General features: G+C 53.1%; 1 protein-coding gene across 1 annotated transcript in view; it reads right to left on the bottom strand.

Moving 5' to 3' along the window:
- Positions 1 to 4,022, bottom strand: part of SH2D4B (SH2 domain containing 4B) — an 83,594-nt gene extending 79,572 nt beyond the window's left edge. Inside the window, exon 1 of the mRNA XM_015245543.3 lies at positions 3,070 to 4,022. Coding sequence (XP_015101029.1) covers positions 3,070 to 3,253 — 184 coding nt within the window. The 5' untranslated portion in view covers positions 3,254 to 4,022. The remainder of the gene's footprint in view (positions 1 to 3,069) is intronic.
- Between the last annotated feature and the right edge of the window lie 11,441 nt (positions 4,023 to 15,463).

Below are 15,463 nucleotides of genomic sequence, written 5' to 3' on the forward strand. Positions count from 1 at the left end.
AGTAAGGCTGGAGGGGCGCGGCTTAAATCTCGCAGGGACATAATGTGATAACATGCCTTCCCAGAGTCTCAGTACACCACAAAAATCCTGTCGCACATCAAATTTTATCGGAAATATGACAAACAGCAAACATGATGGCAGATGGGAAAACAACATAAGCTGAGAGTCTGTATCTTCCACATCAGGGCAGAAGCCCAGAAGCTTCTCAGCAAAGTATAAAGTGAAAACAGAAAGTCATGCGCACACGGTCAGGGGAGTGAGGTGTGCCCAGCCGTGGGGTCATCGTTCACCCCAGCTTACTTCTGTGGACCCCAAACGTGTGTCTGAGGATCAGTACAACCCCTGAGGTTCCTGTAAATTGGAAGAATCTGTATCACCAGCATTGACTCCCTCCCTCTGCAGGCACAACTGAAAAGCAGAGACGTTCTCAGGGACAAGGCACACCCTGTCCTACCTGAGCCCTAGGGATAGTGAGGGCAGGCTGCCTGGGGCTGGGAAGCGTCCTCAGAAGAGATGAGGGAGGTCTTAGGGGACCAGCAGGACTGGGGCGATGGGCCGGAGGATTTAATGTTATTCCAGGCTGACCAGCACTGAGTGAGCTGTGCTCAGGGATCCCAAAGGGCTGGCTCACACGTCAACAGGATACAGCAGATGCTTCCTTCAGGATAAACGGGAGGGAGGGAGGCAAAAGCTGGGAAGGGAGCACCTGTGAAAGTAAAGAAGAGAGAAGCTCCGGCCGATGGAGCCTGTCCCCACACACACCGCTTTGCCCCGGAGCTCGCTCCTGACTCTCCAGGTGGCTGGGTCCCTGGGATCAGTTGGTAGGTCACTTTCAAGAGCCAGAGCTCTGTCCCGTTCACCCAGGTCAGCACTTAGTAATGTGGACGAAGGGAAATGAATGAGTGAATAAATGAATGAACAAATGAATGTGTGCAAAGATCATCAACTGAACTGAAGTCCTAAGTTCAGAAATGAATGAATAGAAAAACATGAGTCAGTGGACCAAGGCCAAAGTCACAGGATGGGTATCCCGTCTCCATCCTTAGCTGCTAGGTGACTTCTGGTGGACTGCATCACTTCTGAGAGCCTAGGCTTCCTTACCCGGGACAGGGCCACAGAGCTAGGGGGCACTCAGTGAGGACAGGCATCTGATACATGGAAAGGTCACAGACCAGGTCGGGGGCTGCTGCAACTCTCCATCCTGATCCCAGGACGGGAAGTGGGCACTGGGCATCCTGGACCCTTATCCAGAAGCCCTTCAGCCTCTGGGGCTGAGCCCATCCCCCAGAGCATCCCCGCGGTCTGTTCCACAGCAGGACCGAAGCAGAAAGCTGAGATCTGAGCAGGATCCTAACCTGGAAGACACACATTCCTCCGTGTGCTTTGTCCTCTCCTCCATTCTTTATAAATCAGAAAATTAATTATCCGGAAAAAGAGTCTTCTGCACCAGAAACTCAAACGAGCTTAATGTATAATTTATACGTGAAAATGTAGATGTCAATGTGTGACAGATCGCTATAAAAATATTTTTGCAGTTAAAGCTTTAGGCATCCGTCTTCCTTCCAGAAGAGCTACCGTACAGATGACAGGAGGCCCCAGGGTTCGGGCTGGCAGGGGCAGGAAAGGCAGCCTGCCATTTTCACCATAAGTGACGGCAGATGCCAGCGCAGCCCCAGCCTTGGCACTGCCACATGCAGCCAAGTCACAGCTCTCCCCACTTAGGGTCCTGCTGTGTCTCGTTCAAAGCAGAGATTTAACACTCTGCACAGCTCCAAGCTAGACCCAAGGATGGAACACAGAATGGATGATGGTCCTACACTCCCGTGGCTTTGAGTCTCCTGGCAGAGCCAGGCAAACAGATGGTGAATGACACTGACAGTGTGGCAGGTACTAGGCAGGGAGGGGACCCACATGCCAAGCAAGGAGCCACTGAGGAGCAAGTATTTCCCTGTGCCAGGAGCATCCCCAAGAGACTCTAAGAGGCAGGGTTCACTCCTGCAGGAGTGTGTCAGGAGGATGAAGGTGGGAGAATATCCCCAGTGGGAAGAACCATGCATGTAAAGACAGAGGTCAGAGCAAGATGTCCAGATGGGGGCAAGGGTGGCCTGTGGCACACGGCAGGGGCTGTCTAGCAGTGAGCCTGGGGTGGAGAGAGCGAGCCAGGTCACCAAGGGGGTCTGTATGTCCAGGCCAGAATCAGGACTTTGTCCTGGATTGGAAACTTAAAAACAGATCAAGTCTACACTTCGTTCTTGGCGAACAGTATGGAGGCCAAGAGGGAGTTGTGGACAGCAAGCGAGGCAGAAGATGAACGGGCTTTGCAAACTGTAAAGTGCAGCGTCCACATGAAGTACCCTCCCCCGCAGGATGCGGAGTCCTGCTCCAAGCCTCCGCAGCCTGACTGCTTCAGGTGCGCCCTCACTCGCAGGTGCCCCAGTCCTCGGGCCTGACTGGCACGTCACCACGTATAAACCACATGAACATAGGTCGGGCCCTTGCTTCTGGTCTGCAGTTGCTGTTGCCATTGGAGCCGGTCACCCTTAGTGCTGGACTTTCCCTGACACCCTCTCTCCTGATGACTCGAGCGCAACCTAAAGCATCCTCTCACACGGGGACAGGGAGGAGGGGCACAGGGCACCGTGCTGCCCCGAGCTGAGGACATAAGGGAGGGAGGAACTGCGTGTCTTTATTGCACCCTGGCCCTCTCTGTCCAGAACCACCAGCAAGTGTCAAGAACATGGCTTCTCCCCTACCAGGCAGTCACCAACAGGGTCTGAGCACCATCTGAGATCTCGATGGTGTCTTCCCAGAATCTGGACCTCCCACAACAAGACACAGCAAGTCCCCGTGCCCCAATGCCTTTAGGAAGCCCCCTCTGCAGGCCTACAGACCCTGTCAAAAGATAGACGCCCAGGTTAATGGGACGGGATGCTCACAGAACAAGGGTTTCAAGCCCCCAGCTCACATCACACCAGCGCCCATTTTAAAGAAGAACACAACCTGACATCAACAAATTTCCACCTCCCGGGAGGCCAGGGGTCAGCCCCTTGGTGACTCCCAGCCACATACCTCGCTTGACTTTCGGGGGCCTGAGGCCCTCGACCTGGGCCAGGGCCTCCCAGGCTTCACGCTCCCTCCAGCGCCTCAGCTGCTCCTCTCGCATTTTGTAGAAGAGGATGTGCTTCTGCACATCGCTGAGCTCAGCGAGGAGCTCGGGGTCAATGTACATGTCGTGCAGGATCTGCTGCAGCATCGTGCCACCGGGATGCACAAGGCAGGCCACTCCTCACCCCTGGCTCTTCACGCCAGGGCCACTCCCAGAGTCCCCTCTCCATGCAGCATCGTCACTCTGCCTCAGCTCTCAGCCAGCGACACGCTCATCTCCCCTGCCCTGGACAGCAACAGAGACCAGGCAGCAGGAAGTAAAGAGGCAGCTGGGACCCGCAACGGGGATCCAGCACCAAGAGCGATCTAGTCCTTCTGGTGGGTCACCGAGCACCACATCCCAGCAGAGCCTGTGTCCTGACCGCCCCTGGGCTCTGGGACAATGGGAGCACATCCAAGCCTTCAACTCTGCAGGGCGATGCCCAGGCCCAGCCCTGCCGGGCCCAGCAGGTGTCGAGTGATCTGTTAGTGGAGGGTAATGATGACACCAGCTGTATCCATGACACTGCCCCGGCCAACGGGGAATCGATCTGTCCTCCGCAGGTAAGAGGAGGAGGGGGAGGAAGCTTCGCCTATTAATTCCATGTCTCTTGAGCCAAAGTCAAACAGGCCAGAGGAGCCAGCCAGGAGCTTCAATGCTGCTCAGCCTCTCACTCTACCTACTCCATCACTGCCAACCTTCCTCTTTTCCAGGACATCAGGCTACTGAGGTAATGCTTCTAACTGCCTTGGAGGAGAAAACAGCTCTCCTTCTCTGTGTTGCAGCCAAGGAAGAAAGCAAAACGGAGTCGGTAGGGACACCTAAAGGCGCTCTATCTAGGAATTTAAGGACATGAAGGAGGCAGACATCCTCTCCCTTTTTCCCTACAGTGAGGTTCTAAAGTTATTCATGTGCTGGCAGATTCACCCCCAATTTGGGGTCATTTTTGGTCAGTGCTGATGTCTTTGGTGTTGCAAGTATCCAGAGAGCACTGCAAAGAAAGCTGGAAAGTGTGGCTCCTCTGTCCTCCCACGACCTGACCTGAAGCCCCCTAGACGGGGCCCATGTTGCTTCCTATTTGGAGGGAACCCACCTCTCTTTTGACTGTGAGGGGGGAAGGTGCTGCTCATGCTGAGACCCAAAGCTCACCCAAGCAGGTGCTTAGAGCTCCTCCCAGCTGCCCTTTTATGAAGACAAGGAAACGGGTTCAGAGAAGGTAAGCAACTTGCCTACCGCCACCCAATCTATAGGCTGCCACCCTGGGACTCCATCCAAATTTCACATTTGACATCCACTGGACACTATGAATCTTTGGATGTTTTGCAGCCCCACCAGGAAAAAAAAAATGGGGTTTGGCACTGTGACCTCACTGGACGAGTGACTCTCATCTCTGCTTCCCTCTCCATGAGGACCAAACGTGGGTCAGGCAGCCAAGAGTGATGGAGCCTGGGTGTGAGTGGGTGCTCTTTTCCTGCAGGAAGCACCACAGGAAGGACTGAGCGGCTTCAGATGAGTTTTAAAGCCACAGGACCAAAAAGAAGTGTGGAGGGCCAGGCTGCCCCTCCCCCAGGTCCGGCTGTCTTGTCCCCATGTGACCCAGACTTTGGAGCCTCCACACGTTGGCTCTGGCCATGCAGTGCCGGCCGTGGACTCCTACCCGTCCTCTTCTTCTCTTCTCCCACCCCAGACCTTTCGTGACTGACCCTACCGGGCCTCCTGGCTCGGGCAGTTTCTTAGACGGAGGCCTTCCCCAGCCTCCTCCCGCCTCCAGCACAGCTCTTAACGTCCTTGTCCTGACTGTGGCTGGGTGGGAGCCGGCGTCCGGAGAAGAGACGCACGAGGAGGGCACGAAAGGAGTGTAACCTTCCACTGGCCGCTTCTTTCTTTCTGGGTCCCCCGGACGCCTACAAGGGGGTGGAGAGCCCCTCACCTCCCCCGTACGGAGCGGCGGGAATGGGCAGACTGCCGTGGGCGTCAGGTCCAGTCCTCTGGCCGAGCGGCGATGGTGTCACCCTTGCGAAGGTGACACTGTTGCGAGAGGGTGAGTGGCGGCCAGATGCGAACCACCCCGGTAGCGCCCCGTTTTGTGCTGCAGCAGCCGGAGCGGCCCCTGGCAAGCCCAGGTCAGTGGGGCAGGAGGCCCAGCGCGGAGCGCAGCGGAGGGGCAGGCTGGATGCGGTTTCCGGGAAGACACGCTCTGGCTGGCGCGGCTGGGAGCTGCCCTGCCCGGTTGGGCGCCACCTCTGGCCTGGCGTCTGCTTGCCAGCTGCCCTCCTCCTACCGAGGAAGCCGCTCGGCCCGGCCTAGAGCGCCCCCTGGTGGCCGATTGGAGCAGGAGCGTCTCCTGCACGTGGGAGAGCAGGCCCAGCAGTAGCGCAGCGGTGGCCACGCGCGCCATCGTGGAGGAGGAGGACCCCTTCGGGCACCCAGCGCCGGTGCAGCGGGGACCCAGGTGGCAAGGGCCACGCAGATGAAAGGAGCCCACAGCAAGGGGGCCCAGAGGTAATCAGACAGGGTTTTCTGCCGCCTTCCACCTGGTTTTATTTTGTTTTCATTTTTCTTTTATTGCAGCAAAGTGTGTTACAGCTCAGTTGCCACAGCAACCTGGATCTGGGGGACAGACCTGGATCTGGAGGACAGACCACTGGGAGGATTGGAGAACTCAGGTTTATGATACCAGGGAGCCCACAGGAGTTAACACTCCAAGCTCTGGACCCCATCTGTAGGTTTACACAGGCTTTTTATAGGCTGCCAGTCTAGACTTTGCAACATCATATGTAAATAAAGTATAACAAAGTTGACTAATTAGGAATGAACTTTGTAGAAATGGACCATTCAGGAGTGATAGAAATGGACCAATCAGGAGTTAGCTCAGGGACCCAATAGAATCTTAGGAGTAAGTTTTGCTTTCCTAAAAGCAAGCTGCTACAGAGGCAAAAAGTGAGATAATGCCGGTGGGCCAGGGAACCGGATGGTGCTGGCAGGAGACTGATGGCCCTGCCTGGGGGTCCTGCTGGTCTTTTTCATGGGGCTTCCTACCTCACTTTGGCCCATCTGATATTTTTAACTTTGCATGTTAACACACTTGCCCCTGGGGGCAGGAGCACGCAATGTTGTTGCAAGTGACTGGAAACCACCTGAATGATCCTCAGTGGGTTGGGGGCTGCCCAGTAAGGAAAACTAACACTTATCACAGAGCTTGGAGTCTATCTGCTTTGGCCAGGGAAAATGTCCACGGTGGAAAAATGAAAAGGCCACATGCAGAATATTGGGTACTGTGCAATCCATATTAAAAATTCTATGTTTGATTATTTTTGTATAGACAAAGGGAAAAAATACGGAAGAACACACACTTGATTTCTTGCTTTCTTCCTGGAAATGGGAGGGAGACCACTTTAGACAATCCTGTATTGCTTTGTACAGTGGATAAGGTATGTAATTCATGTGACTGAAATAAAATGTATTTTAGAGGTTTTAAAATGTGACCACAACAAATTTGCCTCTGGAGGTCAGTGCTGGTGGGGCAGGACGTACACAGCCTTGTCCACACGGATGCCCACCCCCAGAGAGGGACGTGCAGGCAAAGCCAGACGTAAGGCGTAGCCAGGAAGGCTAGAACTTGTGCTCCCTGGAAGGCAAGGTGGAGAGATAGCCAGAGAACCCCATTATTTTGTCTCTGGCAGTCCTGAGCACAACAGTCACCACATCAAGATGGGCTGCTGGAAGGCCCACCCCTTACATCCCACCCACTTCCCTGGCACATAGTCACTTGGGGGAGTTGGTCCCAAGAGCACATTTAAAATCTTACCTGGTCTCAGTTTTAGGATCCAAGGGCTCAGTGAAAGTCTAGAGGAATTTCTGCTTTGTCACCAGTTAAGCTCCAGTGAAAAATCAGGGCCATAAAAATCAATTGTGTCCCTGTATGAGTGCAACCAACTGCTACTTAGAAAATACAATGTGAAAGAGATCCTTGTTCACAATAGTAACCAGATATGAAATATAGGAACAAATTTAACAAACAATATGTGGGCCTATATGAAGACAAGTAAAAATCCTCTGGTATAAAATTTTTTTCTTAATTTTCAAAGAGAAAATTAGTAGACATATTATAATGAGGATAATTATCACACTGTACTCTTGTAGAATTTCCCCAAAGAGTCTTCCTGTTCCAGATGGCAACCGGGAAACTAAGTTTTGGAGTGAGCCCTCTTGACATAGATCTTGTAACTAAGTAGCCTTTTGAACTCTTCATAGTATTTATGAACTCTCCAGGGGTAAGTGTGTGTGTGTGTAGGAAAAAAATAGAAGCTATTGGCCACTTAAAAAAAAAATGCAATAAAAGTCCTCCCTGAGAGCATCCTTAGGATTTAAGTTAGTATAGGGACACACCATGTCATGATCAGAAAGACCTAATACTGAAAAATGTTCAGTTCACCTCTGTGCTAGTTTCAAGACGCTTCCCAATGAGCCCCGCCTCCCGGCATTCCTGACCTTGTTAACGCCTCTCACACATGTCAGGGTTGGTCTGTATGATCAGTAGGATCGGCCAGTGATGGTCTGTCACTTTTGAGATTAGGTTATAAAAGACTTTTCTGCTTCCACCTCGGGTTCCCTCTCTCTCTCTTTCTCTCATCATTCACTCATGGGGAAGCCACATGTCAAGGAACTGAAGCCTCCTACCAACAGTTACATGAGCGAGGCTGGCCGAGGATGTGGTCAGTTTCACTGCAGCCCCTGCCAACAGTTTCACTGCCACCTTACCAGAGACCCTGAGTCAGAATCACCCAGTGAAGATGTTCCTAGAGTCCTGACCCTCAGAAAGGATGTGAGACGTAGACGTGCTGTTTTAAGCTGCTAAACCTTGGAGTAATGTGTGATGCAGCAATACGTAACTAATACAATCTCAGGTAATTCATACGTTTAATACAGTTTCAAGCCAATCCTGAAATTTACTTGGGATATGGAGGAGAGACTTGATAAAACGGTTCCCAGGGAAGCCAAAAGAATGAACAGATAAGAACAGCCTAGAAAACCCTGAGGACCACTGAACTCTATACCGCCGGTATTCAGACTTCTAAAACAGACATTTCAGTTCTGACACAAAAACAGGCAGAATGATGTGAGAAAGCCCAGACACTGATCCAAATACATATGCAGTTATTTAGTATGTGATCAAAATGACCGTTAGTAACAGGGGAGAAAGAATGGATATTTGCCCAATTAGCAGGTGGATGATTAGGTAGATCCTTGCCCATTACCTGTGATTCTCCCAGGATAGCCCTCAGGGGTCATGACCTTGGGGGTTCTGTGGCATACGTTAAGAATAATTAGTACATCATGAGTCATAACTGTGGAAATTTCAAAATTACTGATGGGTGCAGTAAAGGGGGTTTAGATTAATCAGTCATGGCCTGTCTATAGGATGAAATCCTATACAGCCATTAGAATTGATGCTGAGGGTATCTGTTGGCATATAAGTGTACTCATGATATATCACTAGCGGGGACAGCCTGTGTAGTATAATCCTAGCTTTACATATTGGGAAAAGACTATTCTCACCCCATTGCCTTCTAAGGAGAGTAAGCAGGTCCTATTAAAAGGAAAGACCTGTGAACTTCCAGAAACCTTGCTAGGTTTGGATACGCACATTTGGGGAGGCCAAGCTGGGGTAAGCTGAGTTGCCCCATACATAACTCAGGACTGAAAATCAGGGTTCCTGAGCCCAGAGATGGCAGGGGACGAAGCAAGGGAGCCAGCCACACACACCCAAGGCTATGGGCCACCCCGCCCCGAATCTCCATCAAAATAATTTCAGTCACAAAACACTTGCTGTGAGATTTCTTATTTACAAAATAAAAATCCAATTCTGCCAGGGCTGAGGAGAGAAAAAAAGGGGTCACTAAGGAACCCAGGAGTGCCAGAGATTAGCAGAGTTCGTGGGGAGGGCTTGGGGCCTCGCAGGATCCGAGTACTTCTACAGGGTGAGGACACCCACCTGACATTTGTAAACAAAGAGACAACAGCACAGACACACGTTTGATTACAGCTTCAGAGCCCAGGGTTGCAGCCGGCCAGGCCCTTCCTCCTGAGCAATGTTTCTCAAGCAGTCAGGGCGCTGCTCTGCTCTGGGCTTTTGTCAGCATAGGATGGATGAGGTAAGTGATGTCAGTCACAGGGCCAGGCTCAGAGTAGGTGCCAGTGGGAGTTGTTCCTGCTCCTTAATCTGGAGCCAGGTTCCTCACTAACTTGGTGTATCAGTATATTAGGCAGGTGGGTGTTGGTAGCTAATTCTGTGTCCCCAGCAAGCTTCCCCAGACTCCTGGTTTAAAGGGGAAAAGTCCTGAGACACACACAGGCACGTAACTCAGGCCTGGGACTGATACACAAATACCAGGAGAAATCGGCTGATTTTGCCACACAGTTCTAATGTGGGGCTGCTGGCGCGTGTCTCCCGGCAGGGGAGGGGGTCTGCGTGCTGCAGAGGAGAAAGGGCCAACATGCAGAGAAGGGGGGAGACACTGCTGGAGAGAAGCCCCCCGCAGTGTGAAGTCCGTTCCAGCCCCCAAGGCCCCGACTCCTCTCTGTGACCGTCCCACCGTTCCTCCTTGTCATAGGAGTCTCCTTCTGCTCAGCTTTGTCTGAGTTAAGGTCATTGCCACCAGTGTGTCCTGACCAGGACAGTGGCGTGGCTCTCCCTCCATTTGTCCTGCCAAGGATGCTGCAAAGGTAGACAAGTCGCGATGCTAAGGACCCGGGTCAGACTCTCTCCAAGGGGCCTTCCTGGTGGAGGCCAGGAGGTCCTCCTGGGCCCTGCTCCCTCTGAGTGCAGCCACCCCACCTCCTTGCTGCCCCAGCACCCCCTTCTTCCTTTGCCTCCCTCCGGGAATCCAGGGACACGGCGAGGAAGAAGCAGTTTCCAGAGGAGGCGAGCCCTCTGCTCAGAGAATGCCGAGTCCTGTGGCCTGCACACAGCCAGTGCAGTAGGAAGTAGGGTCCTCAGGGTGGAGGGTCTATTGAGCCAGCTGCCCCCTCTCCATCTGCCGTCTGACACGGACAGATGACCTACACCCGCCTGCACCTCTGTGCCCTAAACCTCTCCAGGAGCCCCGGTCCTGCTCCATCCGAATTCTCCTGGAACTAGACCACTCAGCCACAAGTGGAACAGACTGACCAAGTCTCAGCCCAGGACTGATTCTTCTTAACTCAAGGGGCAGAAGGCAACGCTGGGGCCACAGATGGCACGCAGGCTTACACTCTGGGCGGCTGCCCTCAGAGGTCCCCTGGAACCTACAAAGACCACACAGTCTGCCAGCCCTGCTGCCTCCTCAGCTGCAGACAGACTCACCTCCACACCACAGCCCCAGCCCCATCCAGGCCGGAGGCCACCCTCACCCTGTCAGCAGCTGAGAACTCCAGGGAGCCCAGCTCCCCAGGCCAGGCTCTCAGGCACCAGGGGAGCCCTGGACCCCCAGCCCCAGGCCCTCCTCACAAGAGCAGCCAGAGATTACTGCCCACAGTTCTCACACGCCCGCCCTGCGGCAGCAGGCTCTGTGCCAAGGGCTTTCTTCTTCCATCTCATCTGATTCTCAGAACAAGGTTATGAGGCAGGCAATTTTATTACCCCAAGGTCAATTTTATCGTCGAGGTCAAATAGCTAATGACCTAGGAATTAAACCCAAGTCTTGTTGAGCCTTTACATGCTCCTGCTCTCCTATCCCTCCTCCCTGACCCCCTGGGCGCTCGTTCAGCTGGACAGTCCTTCCGGGCCATGCAACCTCCCCAGTGGTCAAACCAGGAGGGCACTGACAGGAGTTCACGTGCCGTCTGCCCCCAGGTTGGCTCACAGACCACATCTGTGGCCCCGTGGGATCCCGCACACCCACCCAGCTTGACAAAGCGCCTGCCTCCCTCCTTGGAGCAGTGAGAAGGCTGAGCAGGGGCCGTGAGCTAGGCTAACAGCTCTCTGCAGGCACAGATGGGGCCTTCAGTGCCCTGGCAGATTCCAGTCCCAGCCTTCACTTCCCTGAGCTGTGGGATTCGGGGCACTGACCACTGGTGCCCTGGGTGCCTGACCTCACCTCTTCTTCCTGGCCCACACTGAGACTTTTGCCCACCCCTGGTAGATCAATGCGGCTTCTGAGTTCTGGTCAATGGAACATGGGCACAAGTGGTGTGCAGGCCATCCAGGCCTCATTCCTAAGATTGTCCCTCCCTCCATCTTCACCCTCTTCCCCAGCCTCCAGCTGACCAGAGATGACTTCAAAGACCTGCAAGAGGATGGAGTCACAAGATAGAAGGAGTCTGGGCCTCTGAAAGACTGCAGGGTATTCCCCACCCCAGGGCCGAATAGATTTACAGTTCATTGCGATTTCTTCTTTGAACTAGTTGTTCATCTTACCAGCTCTGTCCTTTAATGAGTGAGTTAAATAAAATCTTTGACATGTGTCTATGTAATATTTAGATGAGTGATGCTTGTTTTTTGGAAAATTACCTCTAACAAAGAGCACAGGGAATGACCACTGCCTCTCAGGGGTGGGAAGACTTGCCACGGTCCATATGCCACCCCCACCCCCAGGCCCATCCATCACCCCCAACAGGAGGTATCCAGCCGAGGTTTGCACATCTCCAGGGACGGGGTGCTCAGTCCCTCCCAGAGATGACTCCAATTCTTTCCATGTAGCACTACAGCTGTGTTGATTTCTAAAAATAGAACAAAATAAAAACAGATCTAAAACTGAAAAAACAAAAAAACCCAAACCCTCCCTTCCCCACCCCCAGCTAAGAGAGAACGATGGCCCGGGACCAAAGAATCACCTACAAACAGGGCCTGCAACCCCAGGCTCATGGCGAGGTTGAAACGTCTGGGCGGTGAGGGCGAGGACAGGGGCCAGCATGCCCATGCAGGGCCACCACAAGGCAGAGCACAGAGGCGAGACCGCTGGGCTCACACCACCGAAGAACAGACCCTGAGGTGCTGTTTACCTGGCTGCCCTCCTGACCTTGGGGGTCTAAATAAAACCTGCATGGTTTTAAACACAAAGATTTTTCTCCTGGAAAATTCTCATGCACTTGTCTTTTCCACATACACACACACACACGCACACACACACGTCATCCTGGCTCCAGGCCTGCTGAGGTTGTCCTGCGATGGGGATGGACACCCACACTTGTCAGGGGCCGGAGTGGCATGGATGACCTCTTGGCCTCGGCTTCGGGACTGGACTCAGCCACTCACTCTGAGGCCTCAGGCAGGTCCCAGCACTTCCCTGGGCCTCTGTTCTCCTTACAGGGAGTGGAACCAGATGAGATCCCCCCCAGGACCCTCTACCTGCATCCAAACATGTCATCCAATGCCTGTTCCCAGGGTTTTCTTCTTTCTAGCCCGAGCTCCTCTAGCCCCTGCTCTCCCCACAGAGCATCGCTCCTGGAGCCCTCGGAGGCAGGCTGTGGCCGTCTGCCGGCCCCCTCAGACCGGCCCCTGCGGCCTGGCTCCCTCGGCAGGCGGGGGCCACTCTGCTTCCTCTGGGGGCTCCTGGGGCAACTTGTCGGGCTCTGTTGGTTTCTGGCAGGATCCACACTCCAGGTGAGAAGAAATCCCCTCTCCCGTCTCCCCACCCTAAGACACAGAAAGCAAACAGACCTTGAACTCCAAATGCCTGCTGAGGCTCCCTACAGAGCTCAAAGCCTTGCTCCTAAAAGGGCAGGGAAGCAGGTTTTTCATTTCAACCTGAACCCAGGCGTCTCAGCAGGTGGGGACTGGTAGCTTCGGATAAAATCTCAATAATTGTATTAGCAGTCATTTGGGGGTACACACTAACTAATCTAGACCTATGTTAAATGCTTTATCCACCTCATTTAATCCTTGAAACAACCCCATGTTCTGGTGTTCGTATTCTTATTTTACAGAATAGACTCAAATAGGTTAAGTGACTTGCCAAAAGCCACAGTAGGTGGCTGGGGAGTCAACACCACCTTCAAGTTTACCAAGCGCTCTCATCTACATCAAATCATTGAATGCTCCCAGAAACCTTGTGAAAAGAAGAAATCAAATTATTTCCTCTTGACAGGTAAATTGAATCACTAAGGTGTTTCTGTTTGTCTGTGTGTGGGGGTGTGGTGTTTTGTATTTGAGGGTTTTTGTTGGTTTTTTTTTTTCAGCCCAAGTTCAAACTCAGGCTCAGTGCTCTTCCCACCACAGCACACAGCACAGGTCTTGGTCCAGAGCAGTCGGCCTGGTGCTCAGAGGAAGCCCCACCCGGCCCCATGGGAAAGCTGTCTCGCAGAGCCCAGACCCGCTCCTCTCCCTTCCCCACTTACCCTCAGTCCACTCATCCAGTTTTGCCTCTGGCACGTAGCTGCCTGTCTGGGGAAGTGGCCACGCAGGCCAGCGGAGCCCAGCAGAGCATGCTGTCCTGCTCCAGGACGGGGATCAAGCCAGCAGTCAGGCAGTGAGCCATCGGGACCCCAAAGCCCCATCGCAGGCTTCCCTGCCCAGGCTCTGCAGCTCCCTTCCTGGCAACCTCGGGGCGGCACTCCAGTGTGTGCCCGCACTCACACACAAGGATGCCACCCAAGTCACCCCTTTCCCACCTGACCAGTTATCTCCGAAGGCAAAGGGGGACTGCGGGGCCACCCTGCTCAGGCTCCCTGTGGAATCTGAGCTGTTGTAGACCACGAGCTTCTGGAGGAAGATGTCACTCACTCACCTCTCCCCCGACCCCACCTCCACCCAACCAACCCATGCATCCCAGGTGCCGAGGCCACCCTCACCACACACCAGCCACGGTCTGGTAGCAACATGCACGCCCCAGCCTGGAGTAGCCCTCATTATGATGTCAGCCCACCTCCCTGCAGAACTTGTTTGAAAAACGTTCTTAAAAACCTTCTAGGAAGTAATTCTAATAACAAAACACTGTGGAGATCTGATAAGCCCTCCTCAGAGAAAACCACCAGGTGACGAAAATGTCCGTCCCGCCCCCACAGGAGCCTGGTTCCCCCACCACGTGGTTTCAGTGGGATGGACAAGCCCAGGGGGCCCAGAGGGCCATCCCTCAACTTCACCGCCACGCCATCCTCACCAGAGCGAGGCTCAAGGTGATCTGCAGTGGGGTCTCGCCTTGGGCGATGGGGACACTGCGACACGCAGAGCAGACTGGGGAAAGGAAACCAGATCCAGCTGGCAGCACTGAGTCACTCGGATCATACCTTGAAACTCACCCCACCTCTGGAGTTTCCAGGTCTAGGAGCCAAAAACCTCCCCTCATTGTTTAGGCCAGTTTGAATTGGGTTTTCTGTTACCTGCAACTGTAAACATAATCCCCAGTATCGAGCGAGGTTCACTCAACCATGGCAGCCCAGCAGTGGACGGTGAAAACGCACTGTGGACGGGTGTGCACCCACGGAGAAATATTTCTGAGATAACGGTAAGTAAGATGAATTGTAAAAACACGATTTTCATGTGTGTAAAAGACATTTGAATATGCCTGGACATTTCCTGCGAGGGTACTTAGCAGTGGATGTCTCTGGGGAATAGGACACAAACTTTTTACTTTACACTCTGTGCTTGAATTGCTTCTACTTTTATATAAATTAAACAACAACAAAAAAAAGAGAGACTAGCTTCAAAGTCATTTGAGGTGCTAAAATTAGTCTGAGGTGATAATTTAGTTTGGTGGTTATTAAACCATGCTTTTGATGTTCCTGCTGAAGAGGAAATAATTCTCCCAGGCCGTTGTAAGGCATTTGGATTTCCTCCTTTTCCAAAACTGGCATCTAAAACTGGTAACTTCACCAGAACAGTATCTACTTGAATGGAGCCTTAACTTTCTCCCTCCCAAAGTTACACCACTGTCGCCGTGCCATCCTGCCCATGTCATTTTCCTGAGGCACCCTGGAGACCCCAAAAGCATTTCAGAATGAATATACCTTTATTGTAGTCTTTGAGGAGGAAAAGTCAGGTCTCGTTGAGTTTACAAGGAGCTAAAAAGGCCCTAAAGGTGTTCTCTGGGTTTTTAGAGAGAGAGCCCAGATGAAGGACAGCGGTGCTGCAGGAGGCCCCGTCTGCCCTGAGAGGCTGGACAGCATCCTCCTGGGTGACAGACAAGCACGTGGTAGGAGCTCCAAGATCATCACTGGGGACAGGTTACCACAATTTGGGGGCAGACATCCTACATACCCTGTGGCCCTGTGGTCTGACCTCACGTGACCCTTGAGCTGGAAAGGCCCACCCGTGAAGGTCATACAGCCACCCTGCTCATCTGCAACAGCTGAGGGCGCTGGACCACAAGGTGACAGGGCTGAGCTCCTGACACCTGGGCA

The sequence above is a fragment of the Vicugna pacos genome, chromosome 11 (genome assembly GCF_048564905.1).
Source record: "Vicugna pacos chromosome 11, VicPac4, whole genome shotgun sequence".
Taxonomy (NCBI): domain Eukaryota; kingdom Metazoa; phylum Chordata; class Mammalia; order Artiodactyla; family Camelidae; genus Vicugna; species Vicugna pacos.